Source organism: Cololabis saira, chromosome 13 (assembly GCF_033807715.1).
Source record: "Cololabis saira isolate AMF1-May2022 chromosome 13, fColSai1.1, whole genome shotgun sequence".
Lineage (NCBI taxonomy): Eukaryota > Metazoa > Chordata > Actinopteri > Beloniformes > Belonidae > Cololabis > Cololabis saira.
The window spans coordinates 46,881,408-46,906,331 of NC_084599.1; the positions used below are offsets into that span (position 1 = coordinate 46,881,408).

At 49.4% G+C, this 24,924-nt stretch overlaps 1 protein-coding gene and 1 non-coding gene across 2 annotated transcripts; both read right to left on the bottom strand.

Moving 5' to 3' along the window:
• Positions 1-10: 10 nt before the first annotated feature.
• LOC133458726 (NACHT, LRR and PYD domains-containing protein 5-like) lies at positions 11-23,418 on the bottom strand. The gene is made up of 11 exons (XM_061738929.1): positions 23,328-23,418; positions 21,930-22,062; positions 21,728-21,847; positions 21,485-21,601; positions 19,473-19,551; positions 18,560-18,764; positions 16,092-17,859; positions 15,623-15,796; positions 14,671-14,841; positions 2,138-2,184; positions 11-2,034 (listed from the first exon to the last, which is right to left on the bottom strand). Exons 2-11 carry the CDS (start codon positions 22,016-22,018, stop codon positions 1,493-1,495), a joined length of 3,312 nt encoding a protein of 1,103 aa, XP_061594913.1. The 5' UTR covers positions 22,019-22,062; positions 23,328-23,418; the 3' UTR covers positions 11-1,492.
• A 102-nt stretch (positions 23,419-23,520) lies between these two features.
• trnak-uuu (transfer RNA lysine (anticodon UUU)) lies at positions 23,521-23,593 on the bottom strand. Its single transcript has one exon. It is a non-coding gene; the product is annotated as a tRNA-Lys (tRNA).
• Between the last annotated feature and the right edge of the window lie 1,331 nt (positions 23,594-24,924).

Sequence of the window (24,924 nt, forward strand, 5' to 3'; positions counted from 1 at the left end):
TTTACAGTGCTTTAATCCAGTCTAGAGAGTGAACTTAGAGATGTGGTGGGTGTGTGTGGTTCTGGAACAAACCAAAGAATAATATAAATCCATAAACAGCCATAAACGTATGTTTCACCATAGCACACAATCCAAATAATAATGTTATTAGCATGAACATCATAAACAGAGATAATATGCATACTATCACATTTAAGTGACAACAAAGAAAACAGTCAGTGACATTCAGATAACATAACTAGGAGGAAGATGTTCCTCTTGTATTGTGAAGGAGCCGGTACCGACCGTCACCAAAACAGTCAGTGACATTCAGATAACATAACTAATGACTTTTGAACGATTAGCGAAGTAAATAACACTGCTGGAAATACTCACCAGCGGAATTATAAAATATAACAACAAAGAAGTGCTTCCAATAAACAACAATATAACTCACGTTTCTCTGGACGCACACTGAACCACAAACATCAGATTCATGACACAAAGTAATATAACAGCTTCATCAGCATCATCAGCTTCTTATCGTTGTCTCTCTTCTTCTACCACGATAAGCAGCACTCAGCGGGACGGAGAGCAGCAGCCCCCCCTGGTGGCTGGATGTTCTTAAATCAACCACTCTGTCAGGAAAACCTTCAGACCAGTGTTACATATTTGATTATTAGTACAAATGTGGGGGATTGGAAGTTCTGATTATTTTTATACCTGATCATTTCTACAGATGTGGGACTTCATGATTTGCTAAAAGTGTTATGGTGGTTGAGTTTCCTTTAAATGGGACTTGATTTCAAGATGTTCATGATTTGGTACTAAAATGTTACATAAGTGATCTTTTGAAAATTGGAACAAACTAAATGGATTAAGAATAAAAAAGATGTTTGATGCTGAAATATGTTTCCTAGCATGATAAATCAATTTGATAATTATTGTGAGGAGATGTTGAGGCAGCACTTTTAATGAGTGAATATCAAATATTGGGAAGTGGTGAGAATAAAGAGCAGGATGAACCCTGACAGTCCAGTAGTGACGTCCTGGCTGGAACAGGAAGTGGTGAGAATAAAGAGCAGGATGAACCCTGGCTGCACAGCAACCTTGTGCTCAGATCTGACAGCAGGTTGTAACTTCATCTGGGCTGATTGCAGCTCAGTGATTCCTCTCTGACATCACAGTTGGTCACATGTGCAGCAAACTACCTGCAGCTGAACATGAAGTGAAGGATCTGAGCTGAACTGAGCTGCAGAGAAACAACACGCTGCTGTTCACCGTGAAGCTCTGACTGGAAACAGACGGAAGAACAACATGTGGATCCTGGAATAACGGCAGCTTCACCTTTAAAGGACCGGAAGAGGAAGAAGTTTCCAAGGAATCATTCAGAACAGTTTCACCAACGTGTGATTCAGGTGTTCTGGTGGAGACAGAGACAGACATGTACAGACTCAACTATCTGTCCAACAGAGACAGTTTCTCTGACAGGAGGAGACTCTGGAGACTGAACTCAACACAGAGACACTGAACAACCAGAACCAGAACCAGAAGCCAACCCGAACCCGGGACAGAGAGGTTCAGTGAACGTGGTGTTGAAGGTGTGGATGTGGATCAGTCCGTCAGAGGAGACGCTGTAGAAGGACAGAGTTCCAGCAGGAACGTCCACGTACACTGCTGCTCTGTCAGAGACTGAGGAAGAGGAGGAGGAAGGTGTTACTGTGTTATTGTGACGGACAGAGTACCGGTGACCGTCACCAGAACAGTCCAGACTCCAGGAATGATCGTTCCATCCAAACACACAGTCAGCAGAGTTTCCTTTCCTGCTGATTCTTCTGTAACTCACTGATACATAAACTCCTCCTCTCCTCTGGAACTCCCAGTAACAGCGACCCGTCAGAACTTCTCTACACAGCAGCTGCTCCCAGTAACTAAACCTGTCTGGATGATCAGGATACGACTGATCCTCCTCCACACACATCATCTTCCTGTTGTTGTCAGACAGTTTGATCTGGTTGTTGACTGTGTTTGTGTCGACGGTGAGTTGACAGGAATCTGATGGAGAGAACAAACAAGCAGCTGCAGTTATTATTGATCAGTTATTGATCACTGATGGACTCATGAATGAGTGAAGATGGTTGAATAAAAACACACTTACACTTCCTCAGACCTGGTGTCAGAAACCGTTGTCCAGCAGGCTCCACCCTGGAAGGAGGAGGAGGGTCAGACCAGATCAGTCTCTACCAGGGGAGGGATGGTATTTAGAGGACCAGGGTCCTCTAAATACCATCCCACCGTCCTACCTGAGAGTGTCCTACCTGAGAGTGTCCTACCTGAGAGTGTCCTACCTGAGTGTGTCCTACCTGAGTGTCCTACCTGAGAGTGTCCTACCTGAGAGTGTCCTACCTGAGAGTGTCCTACCTGAGTGTGTCCTACCTGAGTGTCCTACCTGAGTGTGTCCTACCTGAGTGTCCTACCTGAGTGTCCTACCTGAGAGTGTCCTACCTGAGAGTGTCCTACCTGAGTGTGTCCTACCTGAGAGTGTCCTACCTGAGTGTGTCCTACCTGAGAGTGTCCTACCTGAGAGTGTCCTACCAGAGAGTGTCCTACCTGAGTGTCCTACCTGAGAGTCCTACCTGAGTGTGTCCTACCTGAGAGTGTCCTACCTGAGAGTGTCCTACCTGAGAGTGTCCTACCTGAGTGTCCTACCTGAGAGTCCTACCTGAGTGTGTCCTACCTGAGAGTGTCCTACCTGAGAGTGTCCTACCTGAGTGTGTCCTACCTGTGTGTCCTACCTGAGTGTGTCCTACCTGTGTGTCCTACCTGAGAGTGTCCTACCTGAGTGTGTCCTACCTGAGTGTCCTACCTGAGAATGTCCTACCTGAGACTGTCCTACCTGAGAGTGTCCTACCTGAGACTGTCCTACCTGAGAGTGTCCTACCTGAGTGTGTCCTACCTGAGAGTGTCCTACCTGAGGGTGTCCTACCTGAGTGTCCTACCTGAGAGTGTCCTACCTGAGTGTCCTACCTGAGAGTGTCCTACCTGAGTGTGTCCTACCTGAGAGTGTCCTACCTGAGAGTGTCCTACCTGAGAGTGTCCTACATGAGTGTGTCCTACCTGAGAGTGTCCTACCTGAGTGTCCTACCTGAGTGTGTCCTTCCTGAGTGTGTCCTACCTGAGTGTCCTACCTGAGAGTGTCCTACCTGAGTGTCCTACCTGAGTGTGTCCTACCTGAGAGTGTCCTACCTGAGAGTGTCCTACCTGAGAGTGTCCTACCTGAGTGTGTCCTACCTGAGAGTGTCCTACCTGAGAGTGTCCTACCTGAGTGTGTCCTACCTGAGTGTCCTACCTGAGAGTGTCCTACCTGAGAGTGTCCTACCTGAGAGTGTCCTACCTGAGTGTGTCCTACCTGAGTGTCCTACCTGAGTGTGTCCTACCTGAGTGTCCTACCTGAGTGTCCTACCTGAGAGTGTCCTACCTGAGAGTGTCCTACCTGAGTGTGTCCTACCTGAGAGTGTCCTACCTGAGTGTGTCCTACCTGAGAGTGTCCTACCTGAGAGTGTCCTACCAGAGAGTGTCCTACCTGAGTGTCCTACCTGAGAGTCCTACCTGAGTGTGTCCTACCTGAGAGTGTCCTACCTGAGAGTGTCCTACCTGAGAGTGTCCTACCTGAGTGTCCTACCTGAGAGTCCTACCTGAGTGTGTCCTACCTGAGAGTGTCCTACCTGAGAGTGTCCTACCTGAGTGTGTCCTACCTGTGTGTCCTACCTGAGTGTGTCCTACCTGTGTGTCCTACCTGAGAGTGTCCTACCTGAGTGTGTCCTACCTGAGTGTCCTACCTGAGAATGTCCTACCTGAGACTGTCCTACCTGAGAGTGTCCTACCTGAGACTGTCCTACCTGAGAGTGTCCTACCTGAGTGTGTCCTACCTGAGAGTGTCCTACCTGAGGGTGTCCTACCTGAGTGTCCTACCTGAGAGTGTCCTACCTGAGTGTCCTACCTGAGAGTGTCCTACCTGAGTGTGTCCTACCTGAGAGTGTCCTACCTGAGAGTGTCCTACCTGAGAGTGTCCTACATGAGTGTGTCCTACCTGAGAGTGTCCTACCTGAGTGTCCTACCTGAGTGTGTCCTTCCTGAGTGTGTCCTACCTGAGTGTCCTACCTGAGAGTGTCCTACCTGAGTGTCCTACCTGAGTGTGTCCTACCTGAGAGTGTCCTACCTGAGAGTGTCCTACCTGAGAGTGTCCTACCTGAGTGTGTCCTACCTGAGAGTGTCCTACCTGAGAGTGTCCTACCTGAGAGTGTCCTACCTGAGAGTGTCCTACCTGAGAGTGTCCTACCTGAGAGTGTCCTACCTGAGTGTGTCCTACCTGAGTGTCCTACCTGAGTGTGTCCTACCTGAGTGTCCTACCTGAGTGTCCTACCTGAGAGTGTCCTACCTGAGAGTGTCCTACCTGAGTGTGTCCTACCTGAGTGTCCTACCTGAGAGTGTCCTACCTGAGAGTGTCCTACCTGAGAGTGTCCTACCTGAGAGTGTCCTACCTGAGAGTGTCCTACCTGAGTGTGTCCTACCTGAGTGTCCTACCTGAGTGTGTCCTACCTGAGTGTCCTACCTGAGTGTCCTACCTGAGAGTGTCCTACCTGAGAGTGTCCTACCTGAGTGTGTCCTACCTGAGAGTGTCCTACCTGAGTGTGTCCTACCTGAGAGTGTCCTACCTGAGAGTGTCCTACCAGAGAGTGTCCTACCTGAGTGTCCTACCTGAGAGTCCTACCTGAGTGTGTCCTACCTGAGAGTGTCCTACCTGAGAGTGTCCTACCTGAGAGTGTCCTACCTGAGTGTCCTACCTGAGTGTGTCCTACCTGAGTGTCCTACCTTAGAGTGTCCTACCTGAGTGTGTCCTACCTGAGTGTCCTACCTGAGTGTGTCCTACCTGAGTGTCCTACCTGAGAGTGTCCTACCTGAGTGTGTCCTACCTGAGAGTGTCCTACCTGAGTGTCCTACCTGAGAGTCCTACCTGAGTGTGTCCTACCTGAGAGTGTCCTACCTGAGAGTGTCCTACCTGAGTGTGTCCTACCTGTGTGTCCTACCTGAGTGTGTCCTACCTGTGTGTCCTACCTGAGAGTGTCCTACCTGAGAGTGTCCTACCTGAGAGTGTCCTACCTGAGAGTGTCCTACCTGAGTGTGTCCTACCTGAGTGTCCTACCTGAGAATGTCCTACCTGAGACTGTCCTACCTGAGTGTCCTACCTGAGAGTCCTACCTGAGAGTGTCCTACCTGAGAATGTCCTACCTGAGTGTGTCCTACCTGAGAGTGTCCTACCTGAGAGTGTCCTACCTGAGTGTGTCCTACCTGAGTGTCCTACCTGAGAATGTCCTACATGAGACTGTCCTACCTGAGTGTCCTACCTGAGAGTCCTACCTGAGAGTGTCCTACCTGAGACTGTCCTACCTGAGAGTGTCCTACCTGAGTGTGTCCTACCTGAGAGTGTCCTACCTGAGGGTGTCCTACCTGAGTGTCCTACCTGAGAGTGTCCTACCTGAGAGTGTCCTACCTGAGAGTGTCCTACCTGAGAGTGTCCTACCTGAGTGTGTCCTACCTGAGAGTGTCCTACCTGAGAGTGTCCTACCTGAGAGTGTCCTACCTGAGTGTCCTACCTGAGTGTCCTACCTGAGTGTCCTACCTGAGTGTCCTACCTGAGAGTGTCCTACCTGAGAGTGTCCTACCTGAGTGTCCTACCTGAGAGTGTCCTTCCTGAGAGTGTCCTACCTGAGAGTGTCCTACCTGAGTGTGTCCTACCTGAGAGTGTCCTACCTGAGAGTGTCCTACCTGAGAGTGTCCTACCTGAGTGTCCTACCTGAGAGTGTCCTACCTGAGTGTCCTACCTGAGTGTCCTACCTGAGAGTGTCCTACCTGAGAGTGTCCTACCTGAGTGTCCTACCTGAGAGTGTCCTTCCTGAGAGTGTCCTACCTGAGAGTGTCCTACCTGAGAGTGTCCTACCTGAGTGTGTCCTACATGAGTGTGTCCTACCTGAGAGTGTCCTACCTGAGAGTGTCCTACCTGAGTGTCCTACCTGAGAGTGTCCTACCTGAGTGTGTCCTACCTGAGAGTGTCCTACCTGAGAGTGTCCTACCTGAGAGTGTCCTACATGAGTGTGTCCTACCTGAGAGTGTCCTACCTGAGAGTGTCCTACCTGAGTGTCCTACCTGAGAGTGTCCTACCTGAGAGTGTCCTACCTGAGAGTGTCCTACCTGAGAGTGTCCTACATGAGTGTGTCCTACCTGAGAGTGTCCTACCTGAGAGTGTCCTACCTGAGTGTCCTACCTGAGTGTGTCCTTCCTGAGTGTGTCCTACCTGAGTGTCCTACCTGAGAGTGTCCTACCTGAGTGTCCTACCTGAGAGTGTCCTACCTGAGTGTGTCCTACCTGAGAGTGTCCTACCTGAGAGTGTCCTACCTGAGAGTGTCCTACCTGAGTGTGTCCTACCTGAGAGTGTCCTACCTGAGAGTGTCCTACCTGAGAGTGTCCTACCTGAGTGTCCTACCTGAGAATGTCCTACCTGAGAGTGTCCTACCTGAGAGTGTCCTACCTGAGGGTGTCCTACCTGAGTGTACTACCTGAGAGTGTCCTACCTGAGAGTGTCCTACCTGAGTGTCCTACCTGAGAATGTCCTACCTGAGAGTGTCCTACCTGAGAGTGTCCTACCTGAGGGTGTCCTACCTGAGTGTCCTACCTGAGAGTGTCCTACCTGAGAGTGTCCTACCTGAGAGTGTCCTACCTGAGAGTGTCCTACCTGTGTGTGTCCTACCTGAGTGTCCTACCTGAGTGTGTCCTACCTGAGTGTCTTACCTGAGTGTCCTACCTGAGTGTCCTACCTGAGTGTGTCCTACCTGAGTGTCCTACCTGAGTGTCCTACCTGAGAGTGTCCTACCTGAGAGTGTCCTACCTGAGAGTGTCCTACCTGAGTGTCCTACCTGAGAGTATCCTACCTGAGAATGTCCTACCTGAGAGTGTCCTACCTGAGAGTGTCCTACCTGAGGGTGTCCTACCTGAGTGTCCTACCTGAGAGTGTCCTACCTGAGTGTGTCCTACCTGAGTGTGTCCTACCTGAGTGTGTCCTACCTGAGTGTGTCCTACCTGAGTGTGTCCTACCTGAGAATGTCCTACCTGAGAGTGTCCTACCTGAGAGTGTCCTACCTGAGGGTGTCCTACCTGAGTGTCCTACCTGAGAGTGTCCTACCTGAGTGTCCTACCTGAGAGTGTCCTACCTGAGAGTGTCCTACCTGAGAGTGTCCTACCTGAGTGTGTCTTACCTGAGAGTGTCCTACCTGAGAGTGTCCTACCTGAGAGTGTCCTACCTGAGAGTGTCCTACCTGAGAGTGTCCTACCTGAGTGTGTCTTACCTGAGAGTGTCCTACCTGAGTGTCCTACCTGAGAGTGTCCTACCTGAGAGTGTCCTACCTGAGAGTGTCCTACCTGAGTGTGTCTTACCTGAGAGTGTCCTACCTGAGTGTCCTACCTGAGTGTGTCCTACCTGAGAGTGTCCTACCTGAGTGTGTCCTACCTGAGAGTGTCCTACCTGAGTGTCCTACCTGAGAGGATCCTACCTGAGAGTGTCCTACCTGAGAGTGTCCTACCTGAGTGTCCTACCTGAGTGTCCTACCTGAGAGTGTCCTACCTGAGTGTCCTACCTGAGTGTCCTACCTGAGTGTCCTACCTGAGAGTGTCCTACCTGAGAGTGTCCTACCTGAGTGTCCTACCTGAGTGTCCTACCTGAGAGTGTCCTACCTGAGTGTCCTACCTGAGAGTGTCCTACCTGAGTGTGTCCTACCTGAGAGTGTCCTACCTGAGTGTGTCCTACCTGAGAGTGTCCTACCTGAGAGTGTCCTACCTGAGAGTGTCCTACCTGAGTGTGTCCTACCTGAGAGTGTCCTACCTGAGAGTGTCCTACCTGAGTGTCCTACCTGAGAGTGTCCTACCTGAGAGTGTCCTACCTGAGAGTGTCCTACCTGAGAGTGTCCTACCTGAGTGTGTCCTACCTGAGAGTGTCCTACCTGAGAGTGTCCTACCTGAGAGTGTCCTACCTGAGTGTCCTACCTGAGTGTCCTACCTGAGTGTCCTACCTGAGTGTCCTACCTGAGAGTGTCCTACCTGAGAGTGTCCTACCTGAGTGTCCTACCTGAGAGTGTCCTTCCTGAGAGTGTCCTACCTGAGAGTGTCCTACCTGAGTGTGTCCTACCTGAGAGTGTCCTACCTGAGAGTGTCCTACCTGAGAGTGTCCTACCTGAGTGTCCTACCTGAGAGTGTCCTACCTGAGTGTCCTACCTGAGTGTCCTACCTGAGAGTGTCCTACCTGAGAGTGTCCTACCTGAGTGTCCTACCTGAGAGTGTCCTTCCTGAGAGTGTCCTACCTGAGAGTGTCCTACCTGAGAGTGTCCTACCTGAGTGTGTCCTACATGAGTGTGTCCTACCTGAGAGTGTCCTACCTGAGAGTGTCCTACCTGAGTGTCCTACCTGAGAGTGTCCTACCTGAGTGTGTCCTACCTGAGAGTGTCCTACCTGAGAGTGTCCTACCTGAGAGTGTCCTACATGAGTGTGTCCTACCTGAGAGTGTCCTACCTGAGAGTGTCCTACCTGAGTGTCCTACCTGAGAGTGTCCTACCTGAGAGTGTCCTACCTGAGAGTGTCCTACCTGAGAGTGTCCTACATGAGTGTGTCCTACCTGAGAGTGTCCTACCTGAGAGTGTCCTACCTGAGTGTCCTACCTGAGTGTGTCCTTCCTGAGTGTGTCCTACCTGAGTGTCCTACCTGAGAGTGTCCTACCTGAGTGTCCTACCTGAGAGTGTCCTACCTGAGTGTGTCCTACCTGAGAGTGTCCTACCTGAGAGTGTCCTACCTGAGAGTGTCCTACCTGAGTGTGTCCTACCTGAGAGTGTCCTACCTGAGAGTGTCCTACCTGAGAGTGTCCTACCTGAGTGTCCTACCTGAGAATGTCCTACCTGAGAGTGTCCTACCTGAGAGTGTCCTACCTGAGGGTGTCCTACCTGAGTGTACTACCTGAGAGTGTCCTACCTGAGAGTGTCCTACCTGAGTGTCCTACCTGAGAATGTCCTACCTGAGAGTGTCCTACCTGAGAGTGTCCTACCTGAGGGTGTCCTACCTGAGTGTCCTACCTGAGAGTGTCCTACCTGAGAGTGTCCTACCTGAGAGTGTCCTACCTGAGAGTGTCCTACCTGTGTGTGTCCTACCTGAGTGTCCTACCTGAGTGTGTCCTACCTGAGTGTCTTACCTGAGTGTCCTACCTGAGTGTCCTACCTGAGTGTGTCCTACCTGAGTGTCCTACCTGAGTGTCCTACCTGAGAGTGTCCTACCTGAGAGTGTCCTACCTGAGAGTGTCCTACCTGAGTGTCCTACCTGAGAGTATCCTACCTGAGAATGTCCTACCTGAGAGTGTCCTACCTGAGAGTGTCCTACCTGAGGGTGTCCTACCTGAGTGTCCTACCTGAGAGTGTCCTACCTGAGTGTGTCCTACCTGAGTGTGTCCTACCTGAGTGTGTCCTACCTGAGTGTGTCCTACCTGAGTGTGTCCTACCTGAGAATGTCCTACCTGAGAGTGTCCTACCTGAGAGTGTCCTACCTGAGGGTGTCCTACCTGAGTGTCCTACCTGAGAGTGTCCTACCTGAGTGTCCTACCTGAGAGTGTCCTACCTGAGAGTGTCCTACCTGAGAGTGTCCTACCTGAGTGTGTCTTACCTGAGAGTGTCCTACCTGAGAGTGTCCTACCTGAGAGTGTCCTACCTGAGAGTGTCCTACCTGAGAGTGTCCTACCTGAGTGTGTCTTACCTGAGAGTGTCCTACCTGAGTGTCCTACCTGAGAGTGTCCTACCTGAGAGTGTCCTACCTGAGAGTGTCCTACCTGAGTGTGTCTTACCTGAGAGTGTCCTACCTGAGTGTCCTACCTGAGTGTGTCCTACCTGAGAGTGTCCTACCTGAGTGTGTCCTACCTGAGAGTGTCCTACCTGAGTGTCCTACCTGAGAGGATCCTACCTGAGAGTGTCCTACCTGAGAGTGTCCTACCTGAGTGTCCTACCTGAGTGTCCTACCTGAGAGTGTCCTACCTGAGTGTCCTACCTGAGTGTCCTACCTGAGTGTCCTACCTGAGAGTGTCCTACCTGAGAGTGTCCTACCTGAGTGTCCTACCTGAGTGTCCTACCTGAGAGTGTCCTACCTGAGTGTCCTACCTGAGAGTGTCCTACCTGAGTGTGTCCTACCTGAGAGTGTCCTACCTGAGTGTGTCCTACCTGAGAGTGTCCTACCTGAGAGTGTCCTACCTGAGAGTGTCCTACCTGAGTGTGTCCTACCTGAGAGTGTCCTACCTGAGAGTGTCCTACCTGAGTGTCCTACCTGAGTGTGTCCTACCTGAGTGTGTCCTACCTGAGTGTCCTACCTGAGTGTCCTACCTGAGTGTGTCCTACCTGAGTGTGTCCTACCTGAGTGTCCTACCTGAGTGTCCTACCTGAGTGTCCTACCTGAGAGTGTCCTACCTGAGAGTGTCCTACCTGAGAGTGTCCTACCTGAGTGTCCTACCTGAGTGTGTCCTACCTGAGTGTCCTACCTGAGAGTGTCCTACCTGAGTGTGTCCTACCTGAGTGTCCTACCTGAGAGTGTCCTACCTGAGTGTCCTACCTGAGAGTGTCCTACCTGAGAGTGTCCTACCTGAGCGTGTCCTACCTGAGAGTGTCCTACCTGAGTGTCCTACCTGAGTGTCCTACCTGAGTGTCCTACCTGAGAGTGTCCTACCTGAGTGTGTCCTACCTGAGTGTCCTACCTGAGAGTGTCCTACCTGAGTGTCCTACCTGAGAGTGTCCTACCTGAGAGTGTCCTACCTGAGAGTGTCCTACCTGAGAGTGTCCTACCTGAGAGTGTCCTACCTGAGTGTGTCCTACCTGAGAGTGTCCTACCTGAGCGTGTCCTACCTGAGCGTGTCCTACCTGAGAGTGTCCTACCTGAGAGTGTCCTACCTGAGAGTGTCCTACCTGAGCGTGTCCTACCTGAGAGTCCTACCTGAGTGTCCTACCTGAGTGTCCTACCTGAGAGTGTCCTACCTGAGAGTGTCCTACCTGAGAGTGTCCTACCTGAGAGTGTCCTACCTGAGTGTCCTACCTGAGAGTGTCCTACCTGAGAGTGTCCTACCTGAGAGTGTCCTACCTGAGAGTGTCCTACCTGAGTGTCCTACCTGAGTGTCCTACCTGAGTGTCCTACCTGAGAGTGTCCTACCTGAGAGTGTCCTACCTGAGTGTCCTACCTGAGTGTGTCCTACCTGAGTGTCCTACCTGAGTGTGTCCTACCTGAGTGTCCTACCTGAGAGTGTCCTACCTGAGTGTCCTACCTGAGAGTGTCCTACCTGAGTGTGTCCTACCTGAGAGTGTCATACCTGAGAGTGTCCTACCTGAGTGTGTCCTACCTGAGAGTGTCCTACCTGAGAGTGTCCTACCTGAGAGTGTCCTACCTGAGTGTCCTACCTGAGAGTGTCCTACCTGAGAGTGTCCTACCTGAGTGTGTCCTACCTGAGAGTGTCCTACCTGAGTGTCCTACCTGAGAGTGTCCTACCTGAGAGTGTCCTACCTGAGAGTGTCATACCTGAGAGTGTCCTACCTGAGAGTGTCCTACCTGAGAGTGTCCTACCTGAGAGTGTCCTACCTGAGTGTGTCCTACCTGAGTGTGTCCTACCTGAGTGTGTCCTACCTGAGTGTGTCCTACCTGAGTGTGTCCTACCTGAGAGTGTCCTACCTGAGTGTGTCCTACCCGAGAGTGTCCTACCTGAGAGTGTCCTACCTGAGTGTCCTACCTGAGAGTGTCCTACCTGAGTGTCCTACCTGAGAGTGTCCTACCTGAGTGTCCTACCTGAGAGTGTCCTACCTGAGAGTGTCCTACATGAGTGTCCTACCTGAGAGTGTCCTACCTGAGTGTCCTACCTGAGAGTGTCCTACCTGAGTGTCCTACCTGAGAGTGTCCTACCTGAGTGTCCTACCTGAGAGTGTCCTACCTGAGTGTGTCCTACCTGAGTGTCCTACCTGAGTGTCCTACCTGAGTGTGTCCTACCTGAGTGTGTCCTACCTGAGAGTGTCCTACCTGAGAGTGTCCTACCTGAGAGTGTCCTACCTGAGAGTGTCCTACCTGAGAGTGTCCTACCTGAGTGTGTCCTACCTGAGTGTCCTACCTGAGAGTGTCCTACCTGAGAGTGTCCTACCTGAGTGTCCTACCTGAGAGTGTCCTACCTGAGTGTCCTACCTGAGAGTGTCCTACCTGAGAGTGTCCTACCTGAGAGTGTCCTACCTGAGAGTGTCCTACCTGAGTGTGTCCTACCTGAGAGTGTCCTACCTGAGTGTCCTACCTGAGAGTGTGTCCTACCTGAGAGTGTCCTACCTGAGTGTGTCCTACCTGAGTGTCCTACCTGAGAGTGTCCTACCTGAGTGTGTCCTACCTGAGAGTGTCCTACCTGAGTGTCCTACCTGAGAGTGTCCTACCTGAGTGTGTCCTACCTGAGAGTGTCCTACCTGAGAGTGTTTTACCTGAGAGTGTCCTACCTGAGTGTCCTACCTGAGAGTGTCCTACCTGAGTGTCCTACCTGAGAGTGTCCTACCTGAGTGTGTCCTACCTGAGAGTGTCCTACCTGAGTGTCCTACCTGAGTGTCCTACCTGACTGTGTCCTACCTGAGAGTGTCCTACCTGAGTGTCCTACCTGAGAGTGTCCTACCTGAGACTGTCCTACCTGAGAGTGTGTCCTACCTGAGAGTGTCCTACCTGAGTGTGTCCTACCTGAGTGTCCTACCTGAGAGTGTCCTACCTGAGTGTCCTACCTGAGAGTGTCCTACCTGAGTGTGTCCTACCTGAGAGTGTCCTACCTGAGTGTCCTACCTGAGAGTGTCCTACCTGAGTGTCCTACCTGAGAGTGTCCTACCTGAGAGTCCTACCTGAGAGTGTCCTACATGAGAGTGTCCTACCTGAGTGTGTCCTACCTGAGAGTGTCCTACCCGAGTGTCCTACCTGAGTGTGTCCTACCTGAGAGTGTCCTACCTGAGAGTGTCCTACCTGAGTGTGTCCTACCTGAGAGTGTCCTACCTGAGAGTGTCCTACCTGAGTGTGTCCTACCTGAGTGTCCTACCTGAGTGTCCTACCTGAGAGTGTCCTACCCGAGTGTCCTACCTGAGTGTGTCCTACCTGAGTGTGTCCTACCTGAGAGTGTCCTACCTGAGTGTCCTACCTGAGAGTGTCCTACCCGAGTGTCCTACCTGAGTGTGTCCTACCTGAGGGTGTCCTACCTGAGAGTGTCCTACCTGAGAGTGTCCTACCTGAGAGTGTCCTACCTGAGTGTCCTACCTGAGTGTCCTACCTGAGAGTGTCCTACCTGAGTGTGTCCTACCTGAGAGTGTCCTACCTGAGAGTGTCCTACCTGAGTGTCCTACCTGAGTGTGTCCTACCTGAGATTGTCCTACCTGAGTGTCCTACCTGAGAGTGTCCTACCTGAGAGTGTCCTACCTGAGTGTCTTACCTGAGAGTGTCCTACCTGAGTGTGTCCTACCTGAGAGTGTCCTACCTGAGAGTGTCCTACCTGAGAGTGCCCTACCTGAGAGTGTCCTACCTGAGTGTCTTACCTGAGAGTGTCCTACCTGAGTGTGTCCTACCTGAGAGTGTCCTACCTGAGAGTGTCTTACCTGAGCGTGTCCTACCTGAGTGTGTCCTACCTGAGTGTCTTACCTGAGAGTGTCCTACCTGAGTGTCCTACCTGAGAGTGTCCTACCTGAGTGTCCTACCTGAGAGTGTCCTACCTGAGAGTGTCCTACCTGAGTGTCCTACCTGAGTGTGTCCTACCTGAGTGTGTCCTACCTGAGAGTGTCCTACCTGAGTGTGTCCTACCTGAGTGTGTCCTACCTGAGAGTGTCCTACCTGAGTGTCTTACCTGAGAGTGTCCTACCTGAGTGTGTCCTACCTGAGTGTCCTACCTGAGTGTCCTACCTGAGGGTGTCCTACCTGAGAGTGTCCTACCTGAGTGTCTTACCTGAGAGTGTCCTACCTGAGTGTGTCCTACCTGAGTGTGTCCTACCTGAGAGTGTCCTACCTGAGAGTGTCCTACCTGAGTGTGTCCTACCTGAGAGTGTCCTACCTGAGAGTGTCCTACCTGAGTGTGTCCTACCTGAGAGTGTCCTACCTGAGTGTGTCCTACCTGAGTGTGTCCTACCTGAGAGTGTCCTACCTGAGAGTGTCCTACCAGAGAGTGTCCTACCTGAGAGTGTCCTACCTGAGAGTGTCCTACCGGAGATTGTCCTACCTGAGAGTGTCCTACCTGAGTGTGTCCTACCTGAGAGTGTCCTACCTGAGAGTGTCCTACCTGAGAGTGTCCTACCTGAGAGTGTCCTACCTGAGTGTCCTACCTGAGAGTGTCCTACCTGAGTGTGTCCTACCTGAGAGTGTCCTACCTGAGTGTCCTACCTGAGAGTGTCCTACCTGAGAGTGTCCTACCTGAGTGTGTCCTACCTGAGTCTCCTACCTGAGAGTGTCCTACCTGAGAGTTTCCACCCTGAGTGTGTCCTACCTGAGTGTCCTACCTGAGTGTGTCCTACCTGAGAGTGTCCTACCTGAGAGTGTCCTACCTGAGTGTGTCCTACCTGAGAGTGTCCTACCTGAGTCTCCTACCTGAGAGTATCCAGTCTCCAGCGGGGATCCTCCAGTATAGACCGAAGCTTCCCTGCTGACTGTCCTGGATGGTTGTAGCTCAGGTCCAGCTCTCTCAGGTGGGAGGGGTTGGAGGTCAGAGCTGAGACCAGAGAAGAACTTCCTTCCTCTGAGATCAGACAGCCTGACAGCCTGCAGACACACAAAACACATGCAGAGACTCTGAGAGAACTGCTCTGAGACTAAAGCTGACTCTGTCCTCGTGTTCACCTGATGATGGAGCTGAAGGAAAAGTCAGAGGATCAGCAGAAACACATCAACAATCCTTCAGTATCAACCACAGTTGTAACGGTCACCAGTTGGACACTTGGTGGATTCCAAGCAGAGGAGATTAAATAGAAATTAATGGGTTATTTAGGAAAGTTTATGTTGTTTAACACTTCATGAACAAGACAACTCAAACTCTGCAGGTGGTCTTCTGTTGCCTCCATGTAGAAGTAACTTAAAAAAGAAGACAATGGATCCCAGAGCGATGTTGGCGAGGTTTGGATTGGAGATAATAATATGGTAAGCTTTAAGAAGAAGCTCAAGTAATTTCTGTTTACTCAGGGAGAATAAAATGCACTGTTGATAAATGAGCTATTGATTGTTTTTTTCTTAATATCTTGTTTGATAGTGTGATGAAAACATGTAATTCCTGAGTTTAAATAGAGGGAATGTATAGTCATAATGCCATTGTGCTGATTATAATGATGTTAGTTTTTGTACTTTGAGCAGGTGTCCTAGTGTCTGTTGTCTCTGAGATGTGAACATTATATTTATGTATTTGAATTGATGATAATGTTGTAATTCAGCTGATGATTCTGATGAGACCCCAGAGAAATTGCTGTGAAAGGTCAGCAGCTAACAGGGATCTAATAAAACAACCAAAGAGTTCTATAGGTCAACGGTTGGACACTTGGTGGATTCTGACCTGAGAGACTCCAGGTGACAGTGTGGACTCTCCAGTCCAGGACACAGCTGCTCCAGGCCAGAACCCTGCAGGTCGTTGTTGCTCAGGTCCAGTTCTGTCAGACTGGAGGACTGAGAGCTGAGAACTGAGGACAGAAGTGGACAGATGTCCTCTGAGAGGTTACAGTCACTCAACCTGCAGAGGAGATTAAAGAGAGATCATGAGGTCATTTAAAAGGTGATTATGCCATTTAACAAATAAATAAATTATATAATATTAACTAATGCTGATTATTTCAAATAATAATCAATAAATATTGATCGTAGTTATCGCTAAATTTCTCTTCTCTGCATGTAAAGTTTCCTGAGATGAATCATTGAGGAGAACTGGTCCCACATGAACCTGAACTTAGTTGAACAGTGAATTTAACTGGTTTCCTCCAAGAACATGTGATTGTAACTAAAACAGATGTGTCCGTGTTCGTCCTTACACAGCTTTCTTGGAGGCTTTGACCACCGGCAGCAGCCTCCGTAGAGCCTCCTCTGAAGCTGAGAACTTCTTCAGGTCAAACACCTCCAGATCTTCTGATGACAGTAAGATGAAGACCAGAGCCGACCACTGAGCAGGAGACAGTTTATCTGTGGAGAGACGTCCAGACCTCAGGGACTGTTGGACCTCCTCCACCAGAGACCGATCGTTCAGTTCATTCAGACAGTGGAACAGGTTGATGCTTCTCTCTGCAGACAGATCCTCACTGATCTTCTTCTTGATGTATTTAACTGTTTCCTGATTGTTCTGTGAACTTCTTTGTTCTGGTTCCAGCAGACCTCGTAGGAGGTTCTGATTGGTCTCCAGTGAAAGACCCAGGAGGAAGCGCAGGAACAAGTCCAGGTGTCCGTTGGGACTCTGTAAGGCCTTGTCCACAGCACTCTGGTAGAGGTCAGTCTCTGTGTTATTCTGTTCCCCCAGCAGGTTGACTCCAGAGTTGATGAAGGTCTGATGGACATGAAGAGCAGCCAGAAACTCCTGGACACTCAGATGGATGAAGCAGAAGACCTGGTTCTCGTACAGGCTGCTCTCCTCTCTAAAGATCTGGGTGAACACTCCTGAGTACACTGAAGCCTCTCTGACATCGATGCAACACTCTCTCAGGTCTCGTTCATAGAAGATCAGGTTTCCTTTCTGCAGCTGCTCAAAAGCCAGTTTTCCCAGAGACTCCACCATCTTCCTGCTCTCTGGACTCCAGTGTGGATCCATCACAGTTCCTCCGTCATACTTGACCTTCTTCAGTTTGGCCTGGACCACCAGGAAGTGGATGTACATCTCAGTCAGGGTCTTGGGCAGCCTCCCTCCCTCTCTGGTTCCCAGGACGTTCTCCAGGACGTTCTCCAGGACCGTAGCAGTGATCCAGCAGAAGACTGGGATGTGGCACATGATGTGGAGGCTCCGTGATGTCTTGATGTGGGAGATGATCCTGCTGGTCTGCTCCTCTCCTCTGATCCTCTTCCTGAAGTATTCCTCCTTCTGTGGGTTAGTGAACCCTCTGACCTCCGTCACCATGGAGACACACTCAGGAGGGATCTGATTGGCTGCTGCGGGTCGTGTGGTGATCCAGAGACGAGCAGAAGGAAGCAGGTTCCCCCTGATGAGGTTTGTCAGCAGCACGTCCACTGAGGTGGACTCTGTAACATCAGTCAGGTCCTTATTGTTGTGGAAGTCCAGAGGAAGTCGACTCTCATCCAGACCGTCAAAGATGAACACGACCTGGAACTCTTCAAAGCTGCACATTTCTCTGGTTTCAGAGAAGAAGTGATGAATTAGTTCCACCAAGCTGAACTTCTCCTCTCTCAGCACATTCAGCTCTCTGAAGGTGAATGGAAGCAGGAACTGGATGTCCTGGTTGGTTCTGCCTTCAGCCCAGTCCAGACTGAACTTCTGTGTTAGGACAGTTTTCCCGATGCCGGCCACTCCCTTCGTCATCACTGTTCTGATTGGTTCATCTCTTCCAGGTGGGGGTTTAAAGACGTCTTCCTGTCTGATGGTTGTCTCTGCTCTGTGTGGTTTCCTGGAAGCTGCTTCAATCTGTCTGACTTCATGTTCATCGTTGACCTCTCCGGTCCCTCCCTCTGTGATGTAGAGCTCCGTGTAGATCTGCTCCAGAAGGGTTGGGTTTCCTGCTTTAGCAATCCCCTCAGAAACACACTGGTACTTCTCCTTCAGCTTAGACTTAAGCCGCTTTTTACAAACTTCAAAAGTACCTTAATAAAAGTGGAAAAAAGAAACCAATTAGTGTAAAGTTCAACTTCATTCTCCTAAAGAATCAGGATGTGAACCGACACTGATCAACTCTAACGTTACGATGAGCTGTACAATACTGAGTAGAATCACTTTTACCACCAAAACACCTCTGAACATTCAGGACGTGGAAGTGACAAGAACATCTGGAGTCCTGGAGTTTCTAGTACCAGGATGTTAGCAGTACAGCCCTGGTGGGTTGTGGGTTTGTGGGTTGTTGTGTTCTTGTTATTGTTGTGGTGTCTGTGAAGTTTTCCAGGTTTAGGATTGGAAAACACCAGAAGAGATCTGATCCAATAATCTGTAGAACCATCAAGACAATCTTGAATTCAGCAGGATTCCTGGAAGAGGAAAACCAGGACTACAATATTCCAGTTATCTTGTGGTGTTGGTTGGTTAAACATATTTATTGAGGTCCACTGCTGTCCTGTACAGGGAGGTGCTACTGGGGGTGCTGGGACCATGTGGGGGTGACTGGTCTGCAGAAATGTTTAGCTGGGTGTCAACGGTCAAAACAACCTTCATGTGGATCAAGAATGCAGATCTGATTCCAGCAGAACATTGTGGGAACAACATCTTTCAGTGGGTTTAATGTTGTGACTGATCTGTGAATGTTGTGTGTAATTTATCCAGCAGCTTTAATGCTCAGAGAAATCCTCTTACTGCTCTGCAGACGCTCAGCCAGCTCCTCCTGCTTCATTCTCCTCAGGAAGTTCACTGTGATCTTCACAAACGCCTCTCTGCTCCTCTGCTCTTCACCCTCACCCTGCAACACATGCTCTAAGGATTCTGGGTAATCTGGACTCAGACCCCTCTGGATCTTCTTCAGCTCGTCCTTCACAAACAGGACAATGTCGTCCTCCAGCAGCTGGAACAGAAGACCACATGAAGGACACAACCAGACTGAAACCATGGAGACAAACATCAGGTCCATGATGGACAGACTGACAGAGACCAGCATGGAAACAAACATCAGGTCCATGATGGACAGACTGACAGTCCACTGGTCTCCAGAGACCAGCATGGAGACAAACATCAGGTCATGATGGACAGACTGACAGTCCACTGGTCTCCAGAGACCAGCATGGAGACAAACATCAGGTCCATGATGGACAGACTGACAGTCCACTGGTCTCCAGAGACCAGCATGGAGACAAACATCAGGTCCATGATGGACAGACTGACAGTCCACTGGTCTCCAAAGACCAGCATGGAGACAAACATCAGGTCCATGATGGACAGACTGACAGTCCACTGGTCTCCAGAGACCAGCATGGAGACAAACATCAGGTCCATGATGGTCAGACAGACAGTCCACTGGTCTCCAGAGACCAGCATGGAGACAAACATCAGGTCCATGATGGACAGACTGACAGTCCACTGGTCTCCAGAGACCAGCATGGAGACAAACATCAGGTCCATGATGGACAGACTGACAGTCCACTGGTCTCCAGAGACCAGCATGGAGACAAACATCAGGTCCATGATGGACAGACTGACAGTCCACTGGTCTCCAGAGACCAGCATGCAGATGGACATCAGGACAGGTGGAGACAGTTGTTGTTCATGGACAGACCTGAAAGACGGAGTCCAGCTGGGTCTGATGCTGCTGGACAGACGGACCACTGGGGGACTCTGAGATCTGCTGGTCCACTCTGTGGAGGAACAAGGAAGAATTAGCTCACATCATGTCTGTCCTCACAGAGACAAACAGCAGCTGAAGGTCCATGAAGTCCTGTTGGGATGAGGACAGTCCATCAGAGGACTGGTGGTGGTGAAGGTTGACTAGTCCTGCTGATCCAACGAGAACATGTGACCTCAGTGAGAGCTCTGCTCATTCACACGTTCACAATATCCAGTTCTGCTCCAAGAAACGTTAGAGATCAAGAAAACAGACAACTGATGGAGACATGAAGCAGCTGAGGAACTCTGGACCATCATCAGGACCAGTAAGAGGAACTCTGGACCATCATCAGTAAGAGGAACTCTGGGCCATCATCAGTAAGAGGAACTCTGGACCATCATCAGTAAGAGGAACTCTGGACCATCACCAGGATCAGTAAGAGGAACTCTGGACCATCATCAGGATCAGTAAGAGGAACTCTGGACCATCATCAGTAAGAGGAACTCTGGACCATCATCCGTAAGAGGAACTCTGGACCATCATCAGTAAGAGGAACTCTGGACCATCATCAGGATCAGTAAGAGGAACTCTGGACCATCATCAGGATCAGTAAGAGGAACTCTGGACCATCATCAGGACCAGTAAGAGGAACTCTGGACCATCATCAGTAAGAGGAACTCTGGACCATCATCAGGATCAGTAAGAGGAACTCTGGACCATCATCAGGACCAGTAAGAGGAACTCTGGACCATCATCAGGACCAGTAAGAGGAACTCTGGACCATCATCAGGATCAGTAAGAGGAACTCTGGACCATCATCAGGACCAGTAAGAGGAACTCTGGACCATCATCAGGATCAGTAAGAGGAACTCTGGACCATCATCAGTAAGAGGAACTCTGGACCATCATCAGTAAGAGGAACTCTGGACCATCATCAGGACCAGTAAGAGGAACTCTGGACCATCATCAGGACCAGTAAGAGGAACTCTGGACCATCATCAGTAAGAGGAACTCTGGACCATCATCAGTAAGAGGAACTCTGGACCATCAGGATCAGTAAGAGGAACTCTGGACCATCATCAGTAAGAGGAACTCTGGACCATCATCAGTAAGAGGAACTCTGGATCATCATCAGGATCAGTAAGAGGAACTCTGGACCATCATCAGGACCAGTAAGAGGAACTCTGGACCATCATCAGGATCAGTAAGAGGAACTCTGGACCATCATCAGGACCAGTAAGAGGAACTCTGGATCATCATCAGGATCAGTAAGAGGAACTCTGGACCATCATCAGGATCAGTAAGAGGAACTCTGGACCATCATCAGGATCAGTAAGAGGAACTCTGGACCATCATCAGTAAGAGGAACTCTGGACCATCATCAGGATCAGTAAGAGGAACTCTGGATCATCATCAGGATCAGTAAGAGGAACTCTGGATCATCATCAGTAAGAGGAACTCTGGACCATCATCAGTAAGAGGAACTCTGGATCATTATCAGGATCAGTAAGAGGAACTCTGGACCATCATCAGGACCAGTAAGAGGAACTCTGGACCATTATCAGTAAGAGGAACTCTGGACCATCATCAGTAAGAGGAACTCTGGACCATCATCAGGATCAGTAAGAGGAACTCTGGATCATCATCAGGACCAGTAAGAGGACCTCTGGATCATCATCAGGATCAGTAAGAGGAACTCTGGATCATCACCAGGATCAGTAAGAGGAACTCTGGACCATCATCAGGATCAGTCCTCTGGAAGGTGAGACCTCCAGATGTGTCGACCAGAGGAAAAAGCTCCTGACAGGAGATGAAGATCTATGAGGAGGAAGCTCAGATCACCATCAGGTGATGGAGGACCACAGGGGTCCAGGACTACACCATCTACTCAGGAAGAAACATGTGGACATTTCCCAACATGAGGACTGATTTAAATACATTTAATGTGTTTAAATACATCTCACCTCTCTGAAGGAGAACGTTGGTCTCCTTTAAAGTTAGCGATCCAGCCCTTTGACCGGTCGCTCTTCAAGGACAAACAGCTGGGTCCAGGTTCAAGAGATTCTCCTTTCTGATGGATCCTGATAGAAGATAAAAGTTAAATGTACATATTCTATTATATGAAAAAGAAGTTATACAGATACAAATATTGAGTCTATTCAAAAAGTATTAAACATAAATCATTGGCAGCGTTTGGATACACTCACCTCTTTCCAGCAGAACCTTGGTCTCCTTCAAAGAAGTTTACCAAGTCTTTTAATCGGTTGCTCTTCAAGGACATACAGCTGGGTTCAGATCTGGGACCGGCTCCGGGTCCAGGTTGATTCCTGTAATAATGATGTTTGGTGATGTGAGTCTTGAGCTCGGACATGCAGAAGAGTCAGGGACAGTTAGAGATTCTCATCTCACCTCTGAGCTTTGCTCCGACTCTCATGTCCCCCACACAGAGAGGTTTTAGAGGGAGGGACTCCGTCCTCTCCGTCCTCACACTGGTCCATTCTGCTGAATTCACGTCCACATCAGCTCACACACACGCCTTCATCTGCAGAGGAAACACACATAAGCTCACACACACACCTTCACCTGCAGAGGAAACACACATCACTGGTGCTGCTCACAGACCAGCTGATCCTGCTCTGGTTGCTTCCTCTAGAGTTTTATTATTTTGCTTCTACTGAGCAGTTGAGGTCACTTGGCACTATTTTTATTTTTCTATCTTAAAAATGTTGGAAAGGTTCTCAAAGTAATCAGCCTGTCCTCCACCAATCCAGTCCAGCAGGACTAGCATGCTCTAACTAGCTGGAACAAGTGTGAAACAACAATGATGTGATTCTGTGAACAGAGTTTTTACTACAGAAACTTGAAAATCTTGTTACTGTAGAAGTGAAGAAGCTCATATTTTTATCTGCAGAGTTCAATGTGCAAAGATGAGGAGATATAAACATGCTGTATCCAGTACAAACGAGTAATAAATGTGATATGAGGTGTGATGATTGACAGAGTCCAGAGTCCAGAGTGCTGGGTGTGTCTTGATTAAGAAGTTCTTATGACCTGGAGGAGAAACTTATTTCATGTCTCTCAGTAAAATGTTTCAGTTAATCAGCCTGTTGTTTCTGACCTGTCTGCATGAACCTCTGGGAGCTTCTGTGTCAACATTGATGCTATTGGAAGTTCAGTCACCAAGACTTCTGGATGAAGATATGCCGTCTTCAGTAGTTACAAGAACACTAAAGAACAACTTCTTCCAGGAACCAAACTGACTTTAATGCTGGAGACGACAGCTTCATTCCAGGAAATAAAAACACCTCACAGTTTGATTGATGAAGAAAACTAATGATCATTGATCATCACCGTGTCTCTGATCTGTGCAGCAGCAGCTGCCTCACCAGCTCTGGACCAGAAAGGTTTTTACACGCAGCAAACCGATGACGGAAAGGAAAGGTCTTAACGCAAAGTTATTTTCTATGTTTACTTCAAAAACTGAAAAATCATACAAAATACAGAACCAAATCCTTAACTTTTATAAATAAAATAAAGTATGCTGGTATAAAGACTGTGTAGCTCAAAGGTCCAGTGACTTGTAAACTTTCACTGAGTTACCGTATATTTATTCTACATACAGCAGCCAATAGAAATGCAATATTCTGCTTTGTGACCAGTCACTGGTTAGAACAAATATAAAACCAAAGTCTTACAAAACGTATTAATCTTATTAAACATAAATCACATTCATGCAAAACGGCTACAACAGATCAAAAATAAATCCATTAAAAAAGAAAAGTTCCTGAAGACAAAGTTCAAACTTACAGTTTGTTCAAACAGTCCAAAGAGTTGAAGATGAAGATTCTGCAGTCTGAACAAAACCCACTGAGACGCAACTGAACTGATCCTGGAATGAGTCAGAGCTGCACCTGAGGAAGAGGAGGAGGAACATGGATAGATAGGAGGAGGAAGATCATGTTATTAATTAACAGTCAGAAATAGCTGTCAGCAGTTAATCCACCTGAACAGGGACTTGAACCCTGGACCCTCAGATTAAAAGTCTGATGCTCTACCAGCTGAGCTACTCAGGTCATATTTGGAAGGTTTTGTTTCTTCTTTTTCTTCATGTTTTTTCAAATATAAGGCATTTCAGAGGTTTAGAAAAGTCCTGGAGGAACTTTCAGTGGTTGTTCCTCTTAAACATGACAGGAAGTGCTGCTCAATTCTGCTTTAAACTTTGCAGGTTTTTCTTCCATTGAAGTTTTTCTGTCCGGAAAAAGTCAGTCTACAGTTTTCCAGTATTTGAACTTAATTGGATTCCGGAGGAAAGGACACCCCATGTGGGATATAATAATAATATTTTATATATATATATATATATATATATATATATATATATATATATATATATGTATATATAATAGCTGCTTCAGCCTCAGAAGCAGCTATCGGAATAAAGTTAAATTAATTCTTATCATCCTGCATTTTCATCCGTCTCTCAGTGCTGGACCACTGATCAACCATCACTAGCTCCAGAACAAGGACTGGAACAGATCAGTAGTGAGGAAGAAGAGGAGAGCGACCAGGGCCATGGTCCTCCAGCTCCACGGGCTGGCTCTTTCACTCCGGTGGCCAGTCGGGGGGGGGGGGCTTAAGAGTGGGTCCCCGGGTTCGGACGGTGAGCCGGGTCTATGGGTGGCTCCAGGTGAGCCGGGATGGAGTTGGTGTCTTGGGGCTGAAGCCACGAGGCTAAGTGGCTCCGGGCTGGCTGTGGTGAGTTTTTTCCGGGACGAGGGGAGACGCGGCGCAGCTGTCAGCCGTCTCAGCACGACGGGAACGTGGATGAAGCCGCGCGATTCTCGGCTGGTTCCCCAGATATACCCAATAACATTTTTTTATACTTTCCTACAAACCTATTTCATTGTGTTCCAAATGCTCTGAAACGTGCTCTCAACGACTTTCTAGAAGAACCTTTTCGGACGTGGAAATAAGTTATTTTCTCCGGTCGCGGTCCGCCAAACTCCCATGTCTGTTCTGAAGGTGCCACGTGGCGCTCGCTCACGGTTTGTAATACGAGTCCGAGACCACCACGAGAGAGTTTAGAATATTCTGGAGGGTAGAACGGTGTCGTTCGGCCCGAGTTTTGACCACTAAATCGCTCGGGTCGAGACTTCCAGCCGAGGACCGGTGATCGACGAAAAAGTGTCCGACAACGGTGCTCCTTTCTCGGACTCGGTCGGCTGGAAGTCCCGGTCCTCGGGCCGGTTCTCATGAATTTCAGAGGACCCCCAGCGGGGTCTCTGGAACCCCAAAGACGCTCATCCATGGTTGTTTCACCTCTCCAGCACCTTCCAGGGCTCAGAAACCAGCAATCAGCCTGTGTCAGGCACTTAATATGTTTCTTTTCTTCCTGCAAAGTTGG

What these genes read in the sequence shown, in the direction of transcription:
- LOC133458726 (XM_061738929.1), bottom strand. Translation starts at nt 22,018, where the DNA reads ATGGACCAGTGTGAGGACGGAGAGGACGGAGTCCCTCCCTCTAAAACC. An exon ending in AGCTGGACTCCGTCTTTCAG is followed by an intron (nt 18,765 to 19,472) that starts GTCTGTCCATGA and finishes CTTCTGTTCCAG; the next exon opens with CTGCTGGAGGACGACATTGT. An exon ending in GACACCAGGTCTGAGGAAGT is followed by an intron (nt 2,035 to 2,137) that starts GTAAGTGTGTTT and finishes TCTCTCCATCAG; the next exon opens with ATTCCTGTCAACTCACCGTC.